General features: G+C 39.7%; 3 protein-coding genes, 1 long non-coding RNA gene and 1 pseudogene across 7 annotated transcripts in view; 1 reads left to right on the plus strand and 4 right to left on the minus strand.

Annotated features, from left to right (window-relative positions):
* Positions 1–5,011, minus strand: LOC109152438 (annotated as a pseudogene).
* A 92-nt stretch (positions 5,012–5,103) lies between these two features.
* On the minus strand, positions 5,104–7,707 carry LOC109152439. Its single transcript, XM_019300134.1, has 7 exons — positions 7,188–7,707; positions 6,709–6,815; positions 6,392–6,489; positions 6,190–6,266; positions 5,870–5,990; positions 5,660–5,719; positions 5,104–5,507 (listed from the first exon to the last, which is right to left on the minus strand). The coding sequence occupies exons 1-7, from the start codon at positions 7,571–7,573 to the stop codon at positions 5,367–5,369; spliced, it is 990 nt and encodes a 329-aa protein (XP_019155679.1). The 5' UTR covers positions 7,574–7,707; the 3' UTR covers positions 5,104–5,366.
* A 313-nt stretch (positions 7,708–8,020) lies between these two features.
* LOC109152391 (ruBisCO large subunit-binding protein subunit beta, chloroplastic) lies at positions 8,021–12,740 on the minus strand. 4 transcript variants are annotated; one of them, XM_019300050.1, is made up of 16 exons: positions 12,613–12,740; positions 11,681–11,926; positions 11,473–11,598; positions 11,007–11,144; positions 10,818–10,913; positions 10,403–10,645; positions 10,071–10,305; positions 9,807–9,976; positions 9,628–9,705; positions 9,463–9,534; positions 9,259–9,363; positions 9,051–9,143; positions 8,831–8,923; positions 8,383–8,506; positions 8,266–8,294; positions 8,021–8,233 (listed from the first exon to the last, which is right to left on the minus strand). In XM_019300050.1, exons 2-15 carry the CDS (start codon positions 11,918–11,920, stop codon positions 8,281–8,283), a joined length of 1,827 nt encoding a protein of 608 aa, XP_019155595.1. In that variant the 5' UTR covers positions 11,921–11,926; positions 12,613–12,740; the 3' UTR covers positions 8,021–8,233; positions 8,266–8,280. The 4 variants fall into 4 exon arrangements, with proteins under 4 accessions (XP_019155595.1, XP_019155592.1, XP_019155593.1 ...); XM_019300047.1 differs by having other exon boundaries at positions 8,021–8,294; XM_019300048.1 differs by having other exon boundaries at positions 8,021–8,294; positions 12,597–12,734.
* LOC109152393 overlaps positions 8,513–22,063 on the plus strand; it is a 20,848-nt gene continuing 7,297 nt past the window's right edge. Inside the window, exon 1 of the long non-coding RNA XR_002049382.1 lies at positions 8,513–8,606. This is a non-coding gene — a long non-coding RNA (uncharacterized LOC109152393). The remainder of the gene's footprint in view (positions 8,607–22,063) is intronic.
* LOC109152392 (probable receptor-like protein kinase At5g56460) lies at positions 14,041–18,475 on the minus strand. The gene is made up of 6 exons (XM_019300051.1): positions 17,872–18,475; positions 16,656–16,966; positions 16,298–16,433; positions 15,546–15,682; positions 14,692–14,815; positions 14,041–14,558 (listed from the first exon to the last, which is right to left on the minus strand). The coding sequence occupies exons 1-6, from the start codon at positions 17,921–17,923 to the stop codon at positions 14,167–14,169; spliced, it is 1,152 nt and encodes a 383-aa protein (XP_019155596.1). The 5' UTR covers positions 17,924–18,475; the 3' UTR covers positions 14,041–14,166.

Genomic DNA, 22,063 nt, shown 5'->3' on the forward strand with positions numbered 1-22,063 from the left:
TACTAGTAGATGAATAGAAAATGAAGCAAACCTAATCATGATAGCATTACTTTACTATAGAGTTAATTCCATTTTTGGTCCTAGATTTTTTCATCCTCCATAATAAAATTTGCCAATTTGTAGCCATGCTTATTGGTCGTTGGACACTTTTAATCCTCCATCAGTGAAAGCGTCTATTGACCGTGAAAATGAAGGGCAAAGATGTATTTTTAGGTGTTCTTCTTGTAATCTGCCTCATCCGCCGGCAGTGAGTGTTAATGTACACCATATTATGTGGAATCCCCCAAGACACTCTACTCTCCGGCGAGGAACAGCAACGGCCAGTTGTTCTGGGGAGGAGAGAAGCGATTGGGGTGTTAGGATTGTGTTTGGGGGCTGGTGGATTGCCGGAGAGAAGCGATTGGGGTGTTAGGATTGTGTTTGGGGGCTGTTGGATTGCCGGAGAGAAGCGATTAGGGTGTTAGGATTGTGTTTGGGGGCTGTTGGATTGCCGGAGAGAAGCGATTAGGGTGTTAGGATTGTGTTTGGGGGCTGTTGGATTGCGGCAATCCACGACGGCTGCTGAAGAAACAACGTCGGCGTGTGAGTTCACGGCTGCGCCTTCCGCGCTTGCCTATTGCGATAAGGTTTTAGGGTTTGGTCCTCAAGCTGAAAAAGGCTAGCTAATGCTCGATCATCGTTTGTAGAACAAGTCCTGCAAAATCCACACAAATCCATCACAGAAACAACAAGCCAGAGCTTCAACAAAAAAGCCCCAAATGCAGAACCCAATCCAGACCTGACCTTGCCGACATAAATTATCTTCAACCACAAATCCTTCCACACCTCACTCTCTCAAGAGCCCTTCTCGAATCGGGAAAAGTGAACAAAAAAAAAAAAGAAAAAATCAGATACTTTGATTTATAGACACAAAAACAATCTATCGGAATGGGCGAATTTGGTGGAGACAGAGGAGATGTTGACTCTGTTGGAAGATTCGCGAGGGAGATACCGTCGGTGGAGGGTTATAAGCTCTGGCTCGATAACTAAAAGCTGACCAGCTGGGGTGCTCTGGCTCTTGACAGTAACTGATCTTTTGGTGGCGGCGGAGGTGGTGAGACCGAGACTTTTTTTAGATCAGAGACTTCAACACGGCGGTGGCAGTCGATGGCAGCTGTGACGGTTGCAGCTGTGAACAAACATGTCTTCCGGCAGTAGCTTCCAATACGATGCCTTCATTTTCCGGCGCATCCCCTTAGTCTGCACCAATGACTGGAACGCCTTCATCCGCGGCCTCACCCAGAGCGACCAGCCAATTGAAGTCGTTGCGTGATACGTCCGAATGTTACTGACGCCTTCACGCTCGCAAGGTGTTTGTAGAAATGGAGATGAGAGATGTAGCTAGCTGACTCTCCTCGGTCAACAGATAAAGACAGTTGACTATCAGAAGAAGAAGACATAAAAAGACAGAAATACCCTTCATTTTCACGGTCAACAAACGGCACAAGTGACGGAGGACCAAAAGTGTCTATCGACCAATAAACGTGGCCACAAATTGGCAAATTTTATTATGGAGGATGAAAACTGTCCACGCTCCAATAAGTCTAGGACCAAAAGGTTGAATCCCCAACCCTAAGGGCCCTTCACACTCCGCCCAAACCATAAAGGCTAGACCTTTGTTTACTGCCCACAAAGAGCCCACTCACTTTGAGTGGTTACTCCTACACTGCCGCTGGTGAGATACCTGGTCATTCTTCCCAAACTTCACCCGTATGACCAGTTGAGCTGCCCATGCGGGCAAATAGACACATATTCTTATGATTATAGAAAATTGTAGTTGTTGATTATTGGCAATACCCTCACGGTTGAGCATATATAAGAATACAACAGAACAAATACCTTGTACCTAGTCATGATAGCATTACTATATATATACAATATCCTTTCACTAGCATTCAGATGCATTGTTCTTTTACTTATGGATCTATTTTTGGTAGTTTTGTTGGCTAAAGATGGATGGTTTTGCTTCTACAATGCACATTGCCTCCTCTCATCTGTCATCTTTTTTGAGTGACGAAAAAACCCACAGTCACTACTATCTAAAGATGTGAACTGGGTAAATCCCGTCTTGTGATCCTAGCTGACAAAGAACTGTTCTGAGTTGGTGTTCTTCGGAGGCGCCGGCTGGAATCTGTGGCTTTTTTGGGGATGAAAAAGCCAGTGAGGAACAGGATAAAGACTGATAAAAACAGACCAAATGGGAACCCAATCAGCATTCCTTCCCACACAAACCATACATTAATGGTCTCAGGTTGTTCTGCACTTGAAGGTGGCAAGTCCTGTGGACATGGCACCTGAATTTGGAACCCACAGAGTCCACTGTTGTTGGCATATGTTGGATTGGTGAAGGTGTCCATCTGTCCACCTGCTGGGATTTTACCGCTGAGGCGATTATTGCTGACATCCAGAGTGCTCAGTTCTTGCAGCTTCACGAAAGATTGCGGGATTGAGCCCGAGATGGCGTTGTGGGACAAGTCTAAGCTCTCGATGCTCTCGAGACCACCAAAGCTCGAGGGGATTGTCCCAGACAGGTTGTTGAAGGAGATGTTCAGCATCTTCAAGCCTTTAAGGTTGCCTAAAGATGGCGGGATTTCAACTGAGAATCCATTGCTTGACAAGTCCAACCAAGAATAGATATCACTGGCAGCGCCCGATGAAATCCCTTGGATCGTTCTCTTCCAGATCACGTTCAAGTCTGTGTACTCAATCTTGAAAGTGAACAAGTCCAGAAGCGATGAAAATGTGGTCGGTGTGTTGATCATTCCCATCAGATTCCCTACCTCCTTTGGGATTTTTCCGGTGAAGCTGTTGTCTGACAAATCCAAGATTTGTAGTTTTTCCATTCTGGACAGCCCGGTTGGTACTGAGCCCCGGAGGAGATTGTTTCTCAGATTTAGACTGCGAAGAGACGACATTTGGGTGATGAATTCGGGGAGTTCTCCACTGATCTTGTTGTCATGGAGATCAAGATGTTCAAGCATGCTCATATTACTCAGATTTCTGGGCAATGGTCCAGAAAATCTATTGTTTCCCAAGGCAAGAATCTTGGTTTCTTGAGGAAAGCTTAAAGGGATTTCTCCTGAAAGATCATTAGAGGATAAATCCACATATGCAAGTAAGCCACTGGGATCAAAAACTGGGAATGTATCACCAGAAAATCTGTTTTTCGATAAGTCCAACAACAGCAAACGATAAATGTTCGAGAGGGAAACAGGGATTGTTCCCGAAAACTGGTTGTTAGCCAAAATGAGAAACATAATGGCAGTAGCATTTCCAATATTCTCTGGGAGCTTTCCTGAGAATCTGTTTCTTGAAAGGTCAAGAATGGATAAACTTCTGGAATGGAATAGCTGAGGAGGAAGAGAACCTGTGAAATTGTTTTCTGACAGAATGATACTCCCAACCTCCATCTCTGCAAGCCATTGTGGGAATGTTCCACTGAGGTTGTTCCTGCTCAAATCCATGTAACCCAAAGTTTTCTGTGTCGAAATCCAATCCGGGATTTCTCCCTCGAGCCCACAGGATTGAAGAGAGAGCTGCAATAACTTGCACTCAGGCACTATCCTGGCATTGTTATTGTTATTCCATTTCAGTGAATTCCCACCGAGAGACAGATTCTGCAGAGACTTGATCCCGAATAACCAGGATGGAACTTCTCCTGTGAGATTGTTGTTTTCGAGCCGAAGAGTCTCCAGCCTGCTCAAGTTGTGTATTGATGATGGGATTACACCGGTAAACTTGTTCTTGCTCAAGGCTAGCGTTGTCAGATTGGACAAGCTTCCAATCTCGGCTGGAATCTGGTCTGCCATATGGTTTTCCCTCAAGTCTAATACTTGCAGCTCCTTTAAATTGAGTATTGACACTGGAATTGCACCAGAAACCTTATTGTTTCTGAGAGACAACATCTGCAACTTTTTAAGGTTTCCAATCTCCATGCTGATGTTCCCGCCAAGGAGATTATCATCGAGCTTCAGTGCCTGCAGGTTTTCAAGATTTCCAATCTCGGGACTCAACTCCCCGGTTAACTGATTACCGCTCAAGTCAAGATATTGCAGGTACCTCAAGTGAAAGATCCGTGGAGGAATCGAGCCACTAAAGTTGTTCTGCATCAGGTCAAGGTGAACCAAATTGGTCAGATTTCCCAATTCCTTGCCTGGAATTTCTCCCTGTATATGGTCGAGGACAAGTCTAGCAGCATCAAGGATCTTATACCACAAAGGGGTGTCATAACCGCCGCGTTTACCACCACCCCGGGCCCCTCCTCAGATGGCGTCGTGGCCACGAGAGAGTCGAGATGGAGACCCGTGACAGTTCTTGAATTTCTGCGGGGCTTGCATATGACCCTCTCCCAACTGCAGCAATCAGACGTGGAATTCCACGTCTCTAATCCATAAACAAAGATTCCGTTTGAAGAGGATGAGTTGACGCTTTTAAGGAAGGCGGATTTGAACTCGAGAAGGAACTGCTGTTGATCATCAGGACAGCATAAAGAAGCAAAGAAATTCAAGAAAACAGATAGCACTAGCAGGTGTGGTTTGGCCATTGCTTAGTGCTTGTTCGATATCAAACACATCATAGCCTGTGCAAGTAGCACATTCTTATTCGAATCATTCTTGATGTGAAATGTAGTAAAAAACTATTACCATTGTTATCAGAGCAGATATTATTATTGGAATCATTACAAAAAGAATATTATCATTGTGACCAAAACAGATGAAGCCAAGTCAATGAATTGTATCTCTTCTTATAAGAATTAAACAAGATTTTGGTTTTAGTGGTTGACTAGTGGGTTGTGGGTGAGTCTATGTCAATAAGTTATGATGGTCTGTCCTTTCTTCTTTGTTCTGAGAAAACAATGTCTGGGAAAATCATGGGAAAGTTAATGTCTTGTCAACAGCAAAGTTTGACTAAGTTTTTGTTGGTTCAAGCAATGTTTTTGAGATAATGTAACATTCTTGGGAATCTCTAATAAGAATTTTGACATTAAATGTTAGATATGAATTTCACATCATCATATGTATCAGATTATATAAGAGTGACAGAGAAGTAAAGAACATTGAGGGATCTGTAATGATAATTTTATTAGTTTCTTTCAACTCTTCATCTAAAATAGGTACACAAGATTCACTAAGAATACAGTAGAAACAAACAGTTAACATGCACAAAATAATCTCATTCTCTTTCAGAATTCATTTCTAGCTAGCTCTAAGCAGATTAGAAGAAGCCAATGTGTATATATAGTGGGTCCAGAAGCCTTAGCTGACAGATATCTTGATCTTGTTGTGAGCTCATGCTTGAATTCAAACGTGCACATTGAATTGCTGGCTCTACTTTTTGTTGAATCCGAACAACGATTTAAGGGCGTTGATCGCGTTTTCATTGATGAATGATTCATCGAATTTCTTGAGAAGAGGTTCGAAGTCCTCAGATGCTCTTAGACCAGCAAGATCAGGGTCTGTTCTGACTCTCTGGAAACATGAAGCAATTAAACTCGGAGTAGTCACCTTCAATTGAAGGATATGTACTGTCTCAACTAAAAGTTTAAGCTGATAGTAAAACTATACATTTTTTATATGTATATTATGCTCAATCCACAATAGATGTTGATATCACTAGTTACCTTGAAATCTTCAAATCCTGCTTGCAATGCATCCTCCAAAGCAGACAACCCAGCTTGTATCTATCATAAGACAGATAAAAGGTGTCAATGTTTACAATAAAAGCATAGGTACTTTAAGGTAGACAATTTAGAAGAAGATAAAATGATCTATTCTTAGAAATTCATATGAAGAAGCAGTACATTTCTTGTATGAGTCAAATAATACAGTACCTGATTAAGCTTAGAATAACAACATGCAACGTTGTAATTTGCTACAGAAGCTTCAGTTGGATCTGGTCGTGAACCTAAAACAGACTCGAATTTCTCCAATGCTTCTTCATATTTGGCACTCCTTCACCCATCAAGAGATGAAAAAGAAAGTAAAGACATCAGATATCCAATAGTTCAGAAAAACATTAGAAATGTCTGCATTCCTATTGCATCAGAGGAAACCAAACCCTTCAGTAATGAGTGTGCAAAGCCCGCAAAAATGAAAATGCTATAAAAATCTTTCGCAAAAATGCTGAGAATGAGGCCACGCAAGCTCTTACTTGTACAGCTGCAGTCCATCCCGGAGATCCTTTTCTCGTTGCTCTTTCTGTTCTCTTTTCTTCATTGCATTTGCCAACTGAGATCGAACATAACATTGCATATATATCAATACAGACTACAGAGTGAAGACTGAGATCGAAAAATAAATGAATAACTTGAGCATGGGTCTATGCTGTACATTTGAAAATATATAGTACTCACCTGAATCTCTCTCACCCTGTCACTAATGAAACCAGCATTCCTTTCTTGTCGAATAATTTCCTTTTCTGACAACTCACCTGTAATAGTCTCCATCTTTCCTGACAATATAATAAAAGGCAGTAGCAAAATTTTAAACACATGCAATAATTTTGAATATAATCCAGTACAGGTTTACGAGGAGAGAGGACACAACAGATTTGACATAATCACGAGTAACAATTTGGAGAGACAATTCAAGTGATGTCTCAGTGTATCATCTAGAAAAAAGAGAGCGAAGAGAGAATCCACTTTAGTCCTTATAAGAAGAGCTAACTTACCATATCTTTTCTCCATTCTCATCAGCAATGGACCAATTCTCTGCCGGATTGTATACATTGTTCTACCATATTCTGCAGCAGGCCATATTTCATCTCCAAATACTGCACTGCACTTCCCAATCATAATCACATCAAGATGAATGTGCAATTCTAAATTTCATCAGAAAGGGATAAAGCATGTGCTGGCATAACAAAACACTTTTATGAGCCTCACATGGGCAATAGGTCAGATACATATATCCCCATCTCAATGCTAGGCCTAATAGAACTAAACCACTTCATAGATGCTACAAATTTAGGTAATTCAACAACATTATCAATAAAAGCAATCGAGTTTCCCCAAACTCTAAGTTCTGTTTCCCTCTATGGGAATGGGAAAAGTTGCCTCGATTCTAAAATTCATTTTGTTTTGTTTCACTGATCAAAGGCAACCACAGAGAAAAAGTAGATGAAAAACAAAGAGAAAATTGAAGAAACACCTGGTGGAAATAACCCTATCCCCAACAGTGAAGGCTCCAGTCTTATCAGCTGATCCTCCAGGTGCAATGGCATCAATGTAAGTCCTACCATCTCTGCCCTTAGCGAATTTTAGCCCGTACGGCTTCACTATCTCCACCTCATACTCTTCGTACTTCTCCTCCTCCTCTTCATTGCCTTCACTTTCCGCCTTAGCTGCCTCCGTTTTCGAGGCCTTGAGCGCCGAAGCTGGGCGGGAATTGCAGAAACTGCTGCTCAGAAATGGGAGATTCACGGACGACTGGGTGAGCTTCAGCAAAGAACACAAAGATGAGGAGGTTTGCTTGCGGGAACTGATTCTTCGTACTGGGGAAGAAGAACACAGGGATGTGCAGCTTGTTGAAGCCATGGAGGATTAGTAGACTGACTGATTAGATTGCTCTGCTCACTATGTGTTTGTGTTTGTGCTCGAGAATGAAAGCAAGAGATTACTCTTTGGTCTTCTGTTTCAGGAAGCTGCTAAAGTGGTTATGGGAGTAGTAGTGACTAGTGGCTCCCAATGAGTGATCGAAATCTGTGGTGCCACGTGGAAGCCTAAGAGTGGCTTTGGCTTCGTGTATCAACCGTAGACATTCTTGGAATCAAAAAGAGATATCCAATGGTACAACTTCTAGGTTCTAATTTCTAATTTACGAGGACTGATTGTTTGATTGTTCTGACTTTAGACTGTTATGTCGTTACTTCAGAAATACGGTCCGTATTTTTTCTTTAACACAATATTAACACTAAAATACTTGGTAAATATATGCAGCAGTAACCGTTATAAGAGAAAGAGAGTATAAAAAAACATAAGGGGTAGAGAAAATGGAGTGTAAACATCCTATAATGCTGTCATCAAATCGTACAATGCGTTGCAAGTCTAGCAATTTTCTCTCACCGCACCCTGGAAGGCTAAAACCCTGCCAGGATTTTTACATTCTTCCATAAAGAATAACAACTAGATTTACAAAAACTGCTTCGGCAGCCAATTACACAGCTTTGTGGTTTTTATTATCCATCCCGGAGCCAGATCCTTATACGTCATTCATGCCATGTCTCCAACTCTGTTGATCTTACCTAGTAACCGTATCCTGAGAAAGGAAATCACAGAAGAATCTCAGTAATCAAATTAAGGAACTCTTTGCAACTAAATATAAGAATTTCAGATGGAGCAGATACCGGAGTTATCCATGGGGTTCCCAGCCATGACTGGTTCGGGCTCCTTTATCTCAACCACCACACAATCTGACATCAAGAATGTCTTTGCCACAGATGCAGCATGCTCTAAACAACATCTCACCACCTGAAACAGAACGGACAAAAGTTTGAATTTTCCCAATATCAAAAGTTAATTATCATCGGGCTTCAACAATCCATGAAGTTACTACATAGGCCAATCCTATGTATAAAAATGGAGCATTCATTACTTTGGGAGGAATATTGATGAATTAGAACTAGACATTCCTAGTTATTATTACTATTTATAGATGCCAGACTAACATTAACATTTCAGTTTATTTGGGGTTGGGGTGGGGGTGGAGGGGGGGGGGGGGGGGGAGAGAGACATCTTACTGCAAATTGAAGAGCCAAATCTTGTGCGAAGCGACCAAATAATAGAAAATATTACCTTGGTTGGATCAATAATTCCAGCAGCCATCAAGTCTTCATAGTTGCCTGTCGCAGCATTGTATCCATATTTTGGGTTGTCACTTGAAAGCACCTAAAAATCAAAATCCAATTATATAGATAATTATGCTAACAGCAAAATGAATAGAAACATAGCGGACAAAAAACAAGCTAGAGGATCAAGATAATAATGCTAATTAGTTCACACAAAATATGTGTACCTTCTCACTAACAACACTTCCATTAACACCAGCATTTTTTGCAATCAACTTCAAAGGGTAACTCAATGCTCTTTTGACAATATCGGCTCCAACCTGTTACCACATTTGATTCCATTAAAAATACTTCCAACTAAATGTGATGTCCAAACAATAGCTCAGCCTCAGACATTATACACAAAACTGAGAAAAATGAGAAACAGAGACTTACCTTCTCCTCATCATTCTCAAGGCTCTCCTTAAGGGCATCAACTTTTGAAGAAAGCCTCAAAAGAGTGCATCCACCCCCAACAACAATGCCTTCCTCAACAGCAGCCTGAAAGTCATGGTATGAAATATCATTTAGCACTCATCATACCACTATCCCAAGAATAAAAGCTATAACCAAAAGGGTAGACCAAGCGACACCACTCACCTTTGTTGCATTCAAGGCATCTTCCACTCGAAGTTTCTTTTCTTTTAGTTCTGTTTCAGTTTGTGCACCAACCTTCAATATGCAATTGAAACCAAACAATTTAGCACTAACTTGCTTATCAACACAAAAGTTAAGATGATATAAATACTTCAAAGTTCTATTAACCTGAATGACAGCAACACCTCCTGATAATTTTGCAATTCTTTCGTTTAGCTTTTCCTTCTCATAATCTTGATCTGCAACCTGCTTGAAGAATCATATAAAATTAGATTAAAGGAGGCTGGCTAATAGATTATAATTTATAAATAACTGTATCCACCAACTGCATAAGTGAAAAACATCACCTCAATAAGGTTTTTAATCTGTGCAACACGCTTACTGACTTCTTCCTGGGTGCTGCCATCGCCAACAATTGTCGCAGAGTCCTTAGTTAGGACTACCTTGGCAGCATGACCAAGGACATCACTGTCAGCCTTGTCTAAGCTAAGGCCAACCTCTTCCCTAATTACAGTTCCTGCAGCAAGTAACCAAAACCGAAAACTGAGATGCAGAACAGATTGAATCCACACAGTGCACAAGGATACATAAGAAAGATATGCCAGAAATACCTCCAGTAAGAATTGCTATATCATCAAGATACTGGGATTTCCGTTCACCAAAACCAGGAGCTTTGAGAGCAGCAACCTTCAATGCACCCCTAAGTTTATTCACCACCAAGGTTGCAAGAGCTTCTTGTTCAATATCTTCAGCAATTATCAGAATGGGAAAACCACTTCTGATGGCACTTTCCAATACATTAATAAGATCCCTTGCATTTGTTATTTTTTTGTCAACCAGTAGTAACTGCACCAACATAGTTATCATTACATATCAACAAACCATACTTCAGACATGCATTTAAACAATTAATGAACACTGAAATTCAAAGAAAACCACATACCTTACAGTTATCATATTCAACAGCCATTTTCTCACTATCAGTTACAAAGTATGGTGAAATGTAACCTCTATCAAATTGCATTCCTTCTACAACACGTAGACTGTTTTCAGCACTTTTCCCCTCTTCTAGAGTCACAACTCCCTTCCTACCAACTTTGCTCATGGCTTCAGCAATCATATTTCCCACTTCATAGTTGTTCCCAGCACTCACTGCAGCCACATCTGCTAGTTCACTGTCTTCCACCTATAAACCACCAAAAAGAAGAATAGTTAGGAATGTAACGTTCAGCAACACAAAGTTTTGGTTTGCCATTTGCCTTTTAACCCTTTCTACTACTACTACTACATCTCTGGTAAACAGATATAAGCTGGACAATATCAATCACTTGGCACAAGTGAAGTGATAGCTTATTTACCTCTTTTGACATGTTTTTCAGCTCAGACACTAAAGCTTTTGTGGTCTTCTCAATTCCTCTAGTGATCAAGACAGGGTTTGCACCAGCTGCAACAACCTGCAAACAGAATATCAATTTGTATAAAAAGAGTTCCATTAATTACAGCATGTCCATATAATTTGAAGCAACCTGTGAATTTTTCATATATACCTTGACACCTTCAGCAATTAGGCCTTGTGCAAGAACAACAGATGTTGTTGTCCCATCACCTGCCAAGTCATTGGTTTTGGCTGCAGCTTGTCTCACCAGCTTAGCACCTATGTTCTCCACAGGATCCTCCAGCTCAACCTATAAGAGATTATCATAGTCAGAGTTATTGCACTTAACTTACTTCAGAACCAAAAAAGGACAGAAATATCTAAGTCTACAGTATAGAAAATAATGGGACAGACCAAAAATATATCACCACTACCTATCAGTAAATGGAAAACAATAGGTATAATTTGTTACAGTGCCAACCCAAATCCATTTTTATTACTAGAAAATTTTTTAAAATGTATAATTCGTAACTGTGGAAAACACCTGAGTTTGATAACATAAAACTTAATTGCTAAACATAATAAAGCAGAATGCACCACTACTAAAAAAACAGAGTACTGGTTCAGATCATATATACCTCTCTGGCCACAGTAACTCCATCATTGACAATTTTTGGAGCACCATACTTGCTCTCAAGAACAACATTCCTTCCCTTGGGACCAAGTGTGACCCCAACTAGATCAGAAAGCTTATTAACACCGATCTGGAACAGCAAAAAAAATAACATTAACAACAGTCCAGCAAAAAAACAAAAAACCACAAGCATAGTCAAAAACAATACTTACTTGGAGCCTCTTAATAGCTGATCCATCCTTATTGAAATACAACTCCTTGGCTGCAGCTGTTATTTGGCAAGGGCGTGTTTTGCGTAGAACAACATTTTTCCTCCTCCCAAAGGAGCTTGAAGATATAGAAGCAAGAGATGACAACTTATTTGAAGAAATTGCAAGCCTGTTGTCCTTCATGCAGCTGCTAGGAGCAGCCAATGAACCAGCTGAAGACATGCCAGCAAAGGTAGAAGCCATTTGCACCTAAAAGGAAAACAAGCAAATTTATCAAATACTTGCTCCATGAATTAAGATTACTCTATGCCATCAGCCATTCCAACCACAAGAAGATTAACCTAAGTATCCAAACCCACAAATACTCAATTCTATAAAGATTGTCCGAACTCTGAAGTTTTAACAGTAATCATTTCCATAAAATCCCTTGGGAGGTGATAGAGCAACATTAATTTCTTCCATTGACTTCCTCATTTTACATTTCACAAAACTACATCAAACACAACGTCAACTTTCAGCTAAAATGAACCTATTTTTAAAAACTGCGCAGCGTATTATACTATCTCCTAAATAAGAGCTTAACTGGTTGAATACTGATATATTCCAAGCTTACGAGTACTAGATAAGGATCCATTTCATAGCTTAAACTACGCCTCCATTGACGAATACATATTTTTTCAGTCCAGAAATGAAAAATTACTAGGCTCCATTTTCTTCACCGATTAAACAAACACATCTAGGCAAACACCATGGCATAAAACATCATAATATCCAAGCAAACAGGACCTCAAATTAACCACATTAAACAATAAGAAATAAAACACTTTCGATAAAAAACAACGCAAAGTCTATCAACAACATTTCACATGAAGGCATGCATATCTACACGCACGACTTATAAGCGTATTTAGCGAGGTACCGGAGCTGAGACTCACCGGAAAGCGGAGGCTGAGTTAGGGTTTATCCGATGAGAAGGATGCTAGACAGTAGAGTCGTTGAGGCTCGGAGAGTGAGTAGAGGATACGATTAGGTTTATTATATAATCTGGAGTGCACGAGGCGAGTATGGGTGCAGGGTGCGGATAATAGACGGCCATCGTATACTCCTGAAGGTTCTAAACCCATCTCGACCGTTCATCCTTGTCAGTTCGGAGTTCCCCCTCCCCAATCGTTAACGGCCGTTTAGTTTTGTCGTTCCTTCAGAACACTCTAGAACTTTGGTAGATTGCTGCCCCCACTTGAGTAAATATTTTGACAATGAATTCTAGTTATCCACCCCTTTAATTAGCTTAAATATTAAAATGAACCCCAAACTCTTGGAAATCCTGTTTTCCTTGATGTTGTTTCCTGTTTTCGAAATTACCTCAAATTTAAAAATTTAAAGTGAATCGGTCTTGAATCAATCTAGTTTTAAAAAGTTTCACAGTATAAAATGATTAGATGTCAAGAATAATCAATAGATTTATTCAATACTAATTTTTCACATTAAGCTGCACAAAAACATATTAAACTATGCATAATTGATGAACTAACTGTTTTTTAAAAAAAAATACTTCAAAATCAATGTGAATTGGTCTTGGACCAATCTAGTCTCAAAAAGTTTCAGTAAAAAATAGTTGTTTGTCAAGAGTATCTAGTAGATGAAATGTATGGATAATGATGATGAGATTTGTTCATTGCTTTGTTTGAATTAGAAAATACAAGTTTGGAAGTTACAACCAACTAATAACTTCCTAACTATAAACACATTATGTTGTCATATATGCATGAAGGATGTTGACGTTTTGATATTTTGGGTTGTGCGATCATAACACTCTTGAATATTTAGACAACAATTTTAAGAATACTCAACTTTGTAAAGTAATCGAAGTTGATCATTCTTCTTTAATGGTTGATTTTGTTTTCAAAAAATATAATTAATTTATAGTATTTTATATTTTATTATGCATTTTCAATTTCAATGTATATGGTTTCTTTTTGAATTTTATTAATTGTTTAAAACTAATAATTAAGAAAATACATAGTGGGTATTTCCTAATTCCTACCTGCCACAAAGCAAATTTTTGAAAAGTTTCCTTGTTTTAGGTTGAGCTACCATACAAAGTAAATATACCATTTGTATCAAACACTCTCAATCAAGTTCGTCACACATAATTTTTATAGTGCAATTTATATTTTATATGTGATTTGTAGGTAATAATTATATAAGAGTGATATTTGCCAAAGATTTTATGATCAAGTAGCATGAAGTGACTTTCTCGAAGGCCGTATTAACTCTTTGTGTTTCGGTAGGTTGAGAAAGTAGTTATGAAACAGATACTACACTGTAACAGTGTAACAGAGTCACTAGTACTATAAAGAGAATACAAGTCCAAGAACTGGAACATATGGACCTTTAGCTTCTTTGTTTATATAAGTTTGAAAATTTGCACATGATACAAAGATATATGTTAACACATGAGAATGTTTCTTGAAAAAAACAACATCAGATTAACTGGGCAACTGTTCTTTGACAACAACTCCATTTGCACTCTCAGTAATCACAGTCATGACAGGTTTATCAGCAGGAGCTTCACAGGGGACCTGCAGTGGCTCCAGAGAGTCCACGATGTCTCGCATCAGGGGCCGCGCTTTCGGGTTGCGATTTAGGCAGTGATAGGCCAACATCGCCGCCTTGTGAACCGCCTTGACGGGATAATCTCCATCCAGCCTTGGATCGACGATGGCGAGCAGCTTTTTCTTCTCGCGGAGCAATGGCACAGCCCAGTCTGTGAGGTTCTGTTCCCTCGCAGGTCTCGATTTGTCTAAGGATTTTCTTCCTGTGAGGAGCTCGAGAAGCACAACGCCAAAGCTGTACACGTCGCTTCTTGGAGACAGATGGCCTACACGACGAAAATAGTATTGAAATGACTCATTTTTCGCTTTATGAAGTGAATGAAAGACGAGGAGAAATTGAACACGGATATGTTCCAACTTGACGGGGATTGCTGAATTCTAGTGGGAATAACGAGGTACCTGTCATGATATATTCGGGGGCAGCATAACCGTAAGTTCCCATGATTCGAGTAGAAACATGAGACTTATCCCCAACTGGTCCATCTTTTGCTAGGCCAAAATCAGAGAGCTTTGCATTGTAGTCCTGCTCATAAAGTTTGCAGTTCAATTCATATTAAATTTAAAGCCGAAGCCAGCGAGACAAGACAATGTAGAGTATGTGTTATACTCGTATAGACTAAAAAAACAAATCCCGTGATGAGATTAAAACAACTAAGCCCTGGTTGGGCCCCGCATCCCACGGGATGAGACTAAACCAGCCGAGCCTCAATTGGGCCCCACGTCCCAAGGGATGAGACTAAACCAGTCAAGCCTCAGTTGGGCCCCACATCCCACGGGCATAGGATGAGACTAAACCAGTCGAGCCTCAGTTGGGCCCCGCATCCCACGGGATGAGACTAAACCAGTCGAGCCTCAGTTGTGCCCCACATCCCCCGGGATGAGACTAAACCAACCGAGCCTCAGTAGGACCCCACATCCCACGGGATGAGACTAAACCAGTCGAACCTCAGTTGGGCCCCACATCCCACGGGATGAGACTAAACCACTCGAGCCTCAGTTGGGCCCTGTATCCCACGGGATGAGACTAAACCAACCGAGGCTCTATTGGGCGCCATTCAAGGGGCAACTCTCCCAAGGGCGTTGCTGCAACAACTCACTATAAAGGGAGACTAAACCAACCAAGGAACTCGCTATAAAGAATGCATATTCAAGGGGGCAAGAGATCTCCTAATACTATTAGCTTTTCACTAAAAGCTCTATTGTTCCATTCCAGCAAAAGCGGTACATATAATGTAGGGTTCTTGATAACTAACCAGGTCTAGTAGAATATTAGATGTCTTAAAATCACGGTAGATCACAGGTTTCTCAGCTTCATGGAGAAACGCGAGTCCTTTCGCTGCTCCAAACGCGATCTTCATTCTGTTAGACCATGGAAGTGGAGGCAATACTCCTGCAGCAAAAAAAAACATTACACAATTCAGATTAGTAAGCATCTAAGTTTCTCGTATTCTAAAGAACATAACTTTAACACGCAAAAGGGATTTCTGTAGAGGCTAAATACCGTAGAGTAATGCTCGAGTGTTAGTGACTGCAACAGGGTCACAAAATGTGAAAATGGTTCAAGGTTAGCAAAAGGAAACGTGATCCTATCCCTTAATATCCTATTCCCTCCCACCAAGCGGGCCAAGGTGTCATGGAAACACTTTTCCTTTTTCCTTTTTCACTTTCACTTAAGAGGAGGTTCCAGACGTATTATTTGAGCAGAGATGGACCCGAAAGGAACATTATACTGTTCCACTTCGTATCAAATAAATCTGTTCATGGGCCACTAAGAACAATGGATACATATTATAGTAGGGCTTAATGGAGAGTGATATCATAAAGGCAGTAGGAATGGGAGTCAGAGAGCACTTGTCGTTTTTTTAATGTTTTGATTGGCCAATCCTCACGTGTTTCTTGAACTCTTGAAGGATGGCAATTCTGCAGCCCTCATTGGTTCACATAAAAAATGTGAGTAAATATCAAAGCTATAGTCGTGTTCTAGAAGAAACCCGCAGATACTTACTTGAAAACAAATTGCTTTCAACGCTACCCCGCGCCATGTACTCGTATATAAGCACCCGGTGGTCATCTTCGCAGCAGTAGCCAATCAGTTTAACCAAGTTTGGGTGAGAAAGTTGCCCCAGAAATATCACTTCGGCCTGGTAAAAAAACACAAGGATGGTGTAAAAGATCGAGGGCTGTTAGGATCAAACGTTTATCATTACGCCAAAAGCTCTAGCTAGAACCACATTTTCGAAAGGCAGTGTGCTGGACTTGGCCCTTCAGCCACCTGGTGCTGGACTTAGCCCTTCAGGCCTCGGTCCAAAACGAGTAATCTACAAAAATCGAATCTTTGAAATTGGAATGTGTATAGACTTTACCAGCCATTCTCGGTGGCCTTGATAGCTGTTATCTCCATCGTGAACCTTAACAGCCACAGTAATAGGCTGAAGCCCCCCCTCCCTTAGATCCTCGGTAATGAATCCCTTGTAAACATTTCCAAACCCTCCTCCCCCGAGCATATAGTCTCTTCTAAAGTTTCTAGTAATGGTCACAAGTTCATCAAACGTAAACGCAATCAATGGATTCACACCAGAAGTGCGACGCAGGTGCTCTACTTCCTCGGGATTCGATGGTAGCTTCGTTTCCTCTTTCCTCTCTTTCTGCGATGGACTCTGATCCTTTGGAGACTCTGAAACCAAAGCAAAAGAATACAAATAAAACCGAAAAGAAATTAACTTTTCAAGACCATAATACTGCTAGGCCATTGTTACAACAGCAGGACAATGATTGGATTCAATCTTTTAGTGTGGTTTGGCCCATGTGCATTATCACTGATAACCCAATATAGTATCAAAGTTCAGATTAGCATCAGACCAACAAGGGCTGTATGACTCACATGTTGTGATTTGTGAAACCAAATAGCAGCTGAAAGCTGTTATGATATGATACAATCCCTTTTCTTACACAAACACAGAGAATAAAAAAATGTGAACTTTGGGTTTATGTCTGGACAAAAAATTACTACCAAACAGAAAATGTTTCCTAGTATTGCCAAACTCAGAAAAAGGTTGTAAACAGTAAAAAATTCCTTATTTTTATGGAGTTCCTCAGTTCCCAAAGTTACATAAGCCCAAACAAAAAGAACTACTTTCTGGGAAACCATGAAAGAACAAGAGAAAGTAAAAAGGAGGCACATAAGAAGAAAAAAAGGGAAAGATCACAGAGGAATAGTGGGCAAAGAACAAATCCACTTTTTTTTTTTTATTCTTAGAGGTAAATAATGAGTAGTCCCATGGTTCCCAGATTCCCACCACACTTTTAGCATATGCAGAAAAAAAAAAACCATCTTTCTCCAAAATTGAAGAGAAACAATCAAACAAATATATGTATATATAACAGAAACTGAAAACCAGTGATGAAAACTGAAAAGAACTCAGTGAAGATCAGATACTAATGAAGATTAGAATCCAAACATGCAAGATTTCTGAAACTGTGAAGCATCATAAATGGAAAGAAACAATTTTTTTTCTCACCAAACACCAAAACCAAATTGCAAGGGAGGAAGAAAAAGGGCACAGAGAAGAGGGGACTCACCAGACTTTGCATTGTATATGGAAGGTTCCCATCTACACCAACAATTCCCCATTATAGTCCACTGTGCACTCAATAGAAACACAACCCAGAAACCCCACTTGTTCAAAAACAAAAATAGATAGCCCCTCAGGCCCTCAGTGCCTCACCATTTACTCATAACCCAGAGAGAAACCAGAGACTAAACACCAAAATTAGCCCCAAATCACAGAGAAAAGGAAAGGGGGGATCTTTGGTGGATGAAAATGAAAAAGAGTGATCAAGGGGATGTACTGGATGTTTGTGTGGTGTGAAAGGGAGGGTTGTCTGGTTATTCTTGATGGCAATGATGACTTGGGTGGGAATAATGGTGGGTACTTGTCTTGGGTGAGATTGCAGTGTCCTTGAGACTTAAAGAGTGGGCATTTCTCTCACTGTTGTGGCTTGTTTTTGAAAATGTTTTCTCCCCTTTTGTGCGCTTTCGTTTTCAATATTTTGTTGGTGTGGCCTCAAACTCCCTTGTGGTAGTGCGCCAGTGCAGCATTTTGGTCGCCACCAATCCTTTTCTAGTCTGTCCATTCTTCATTTCTCCCTCTTTCTTAGCGTGCGCACCCCCTGTGCCTTTTCTCTCTCTCTCTCTCTCTCTCTCTCTCTCTCTCTCTCTCTCTCTCTCTCTCTCTAATAGTTGGCTGTCTGTGGCGCCTTACCAATGCTGTGCAACCACCTTTTACAGTTTTACCAACTATATGCCATTTTCATTCCCAGGAGTCTCTCCCTGTTTTTTGGCAGATGATGTTATTGACTACTAAATTAGAATTTTCTAACCATATCTTTATTCTTTACTCTTTTTGTGTGTGTGTTTTTTTTTTTTTAGTACTATTGACTCTGTTACAATGTAGTATATGTTCGTAATTACTTTCTCAATCTACTAAAGTACAAAGAGTCAATATCGTTCCTATCGGAATCGAACGCACTTTGTACCACTAGACTATAATGTTATTATCATATTATTATAAATGTTACTTTCTTCAAAGTCTCAAGCTATCTAAAAATATGGGAGGATGTAACAACAAATAACAAAGTACAATATTGTTATCAAGAAAGGGTGGGGCAATTGACAAATTATGATTCTCGTACCTAAATATCACGAGTTTGATTTGTGCCAACATCTTATCGACAAAAAGTGTTTTTTGTCACTAAAGACTAAAGTAATAAAGAATAAATTTATCGCACAATGACTTCTTAGTGTGGTTTGCGACTCTACGGGCTATTACGCATTTGTTTTCTTACAAACACTTTCGGCCAAGCTGGTAGCACAATATTTTTTTAGTGTAATTTGTAGGTTATTACGAAAGAATAAAGTTTATAATCTAAATAGTGGCTACAGATAACGAAATTTTCATCATCAAATAGTGACTGCGAACTCATGATTTTTATATATGAACTAATTTTTTTACGCGCTTTGCGCGAATCGGATAATGCCCAATGATTATTTTTATGTTTATGCATAGGTAAATAAATGTTGAATTTGTTTATTTAAATCGGTAATTTAAAGTATATAAATTGAAGATAATATATGAGAGATTGATTATAATTGTCACTAAAATAAATGTTTGCAACTTTGTAATAACGCTAGTCTAAATGCTTAGTCTTAAAGCGATAGTCTAAATAAATACTACTTTTAGTTTAAATTTCTCTAATTCTTCTTAATTCTCTTTTGGATAACATTGTCAATGTTTTCATCTTCAGTACATGTCATCTCTCTTTTTATTTTATTTTATTTTATTTTATTGATAGTGTGCCATGTGCAATTAGGTTACTGGTGGCATATCTAATTCTAAATTAATTAAATGTATATGTATTTTTTTTTTTTGCTGTAGCTACTAATTTATTTAATTTAATAAGAGTAATAAAATGCGGTATATACTTTTCATCAACAATAATGAAATCAATGATTTTTTAAAAAAAAAAAATCATTCCTTGTTGAGACAAATTGTTTTGAGAGTTTCTCAATGACAATTATTACAATTTTTGTAAATAGAGGATGATAATAAATGATTCAAAATATATAGTTACAATAGATATTGTTATAATGATATAGTAAAAATTAACTTACAAATTTTTTAAAAGTTTTCATGCATTGATAAAATTCTGATGTGTAAACTTGTTCAATTAGAGCCAATAGGATGTCAACATTGTCAATTCTTTGAAAAATGGTTTTACCGTTTTAGATTCCAGGTGTAATTATATTTATAATCAACAACTTTGTAGTTAGGTCGCGCATATCTGACAATGATGTAAGAACAATTTTTTCCGATAAAAAAATAATAGTGTAAAATTTGTAAAGTAATGTACAATTCTACTATTATAAAAATACATACAAAAAGTATTAATACCATAACGACCTAAATCATACCAATAATGCAAAAGTATAATTGAAATATTAAGCTTTGTTCTGATCTTTTTTTTTTAAGGTCAATCTTGCGATTGTATTAATGAATCAAAGCCGAAATAGCGTCAGGTGGGATAGCATCCCAGTACATAGCTTGATCCTGAGTAAATGCTATCGTAGCTAAAGTATGCGCATGTAAATTAACCTGCCTAGAAATGTAATCCAAAGTAATACGATTAAACAACGACATAAACGTTCTGCACTGGTCAACTGTGACCCCAACGTACGAATGGATCAGCGTGTGATGGTGCCTGATAATCGTAGCCAATTCCATGCAATCCGTGAGTAAACTTACTGATGTGTTGTCCCGTTCAAGTAGCCAGGACAAAGCCTCCTTGTATGCCTGGGCCTCCGCCATAAGTGGTGAAAAACAAATCGGTAACTTGCCATTCCTTGCTGCCACAAACGAGCCATCTGACGCTATAACTATCATGCCGTAAGTAGCCTCGCCCGTGTCGTGCCGGAAACCTGCGTCCACATAACATCGCAGACCACTCTCCCCTGGACCGTTCAAGTGGTCCGGTGCCGGTGCCGGTTCGGTTCGGCAAACATGGGCAGCGCTGTACGCCTGTTGCGCTACGGTGGCTACTCTGACCAATTGGATAGGCCGCATCATTGATCCCTTCCAGACAGCTGAGTTCCGGGTTCTCCAAATATAATATAATACTGCTATCATTAACCGGGTCTGCTCCTCCGTCAATGCCGCCATAGCCCCTTTTATCCATGTTGTAAACGAGTCTGCAACAATATTAATAACAGACAATTGTGTTATATTCCAAACAAGTTTAGAATATTCACAGAGCACTAAAGCATGCAACACATCTTCATTGATCTAAACCACACATAGGGCAAGTTGGGTCGACCTCCACCCGTTTTAATATCAAGTTAAGGGTTGTTGGCAAAGTGTCACCAATGGCTCTCCACAAGAAAGTTTTCCATTTAGGGGGGACTTTTATTTTCCACATTGCAACCCCCTTATCAAAACTCGCTGGAATATTCTCATACTCACCCACAATATGCCTATAGGCATTCTTTACTGTATATGTCCCCTTTGGGTCACCCATCCAATACCATGAGTCCTCATACTCAGGACTAACAGGGATCATATTTATTCGCTCCACATCCTCAGGAATAAATAAATCAGACAAAATATGCGGATCCCAGGTATGAGTCTGTGAATCAATTAGTCCCGCAACTCGTGCCTCTCTCAATTGCTGTGGCATTTCTGTTTGAATCAATGGGCTAGGATTATCTCGTAACCACGGGTGTCCCCATATTAAAGTTGTCTGTCCATTCCCAATCCTCCTTCGCACCCCTGAGGCTACCATTGCATGGGCTGCCATTATACTTCTCCAACAGTAACTTGGGCAATTACCAATAGTTGCATCTGTAAAACTGGTTGTGAGATAATACCTTGCCTTATAGATTTTAGCCACGAGTGTTTCTGGGTCTGTTAAAAATCGCCATGCTTGTTTACCCAGCATTGCTAGATTAAAAGCCCTCAGTACTTTAAAACCCATACCACCATACTTTTTTTGTATGCACAACCTGTCCCATGCCTTCCAATGTATTCCCCGTTCTCTTCCACTGCCCCACCAGTACCTGTTCATAGTTCGCTCAATTGACTGACAAACTGTCTCAGGTAACAAAAAAACACTCATCGAAAAGGCAAGCATAGATTGCGCTACACTTTTCAATAATACTTCCTTACCAGCCTGAGAGAGTAACTTTTTACTCCACGAACCAATTCGTTGCCTGATTTTT

This window comes from Ipomoea nil, unplaced genomic scaffold, assembly GCF_001879475.1.
Source record: "Ipomoea nil cultivar Tokyo-kokei standard unplaced genomic scaffold, Asagao_1.1 scaffold2403, whole genome shotgun sequence".
In the NCBI taxonomy this organism is placed as follows: Eukaryota; Viridiplantae; Streptophyta; class Magnoliopsida; order Solanales; family Convolvulaceae; genus Ipomoea; species Ipomoea nil.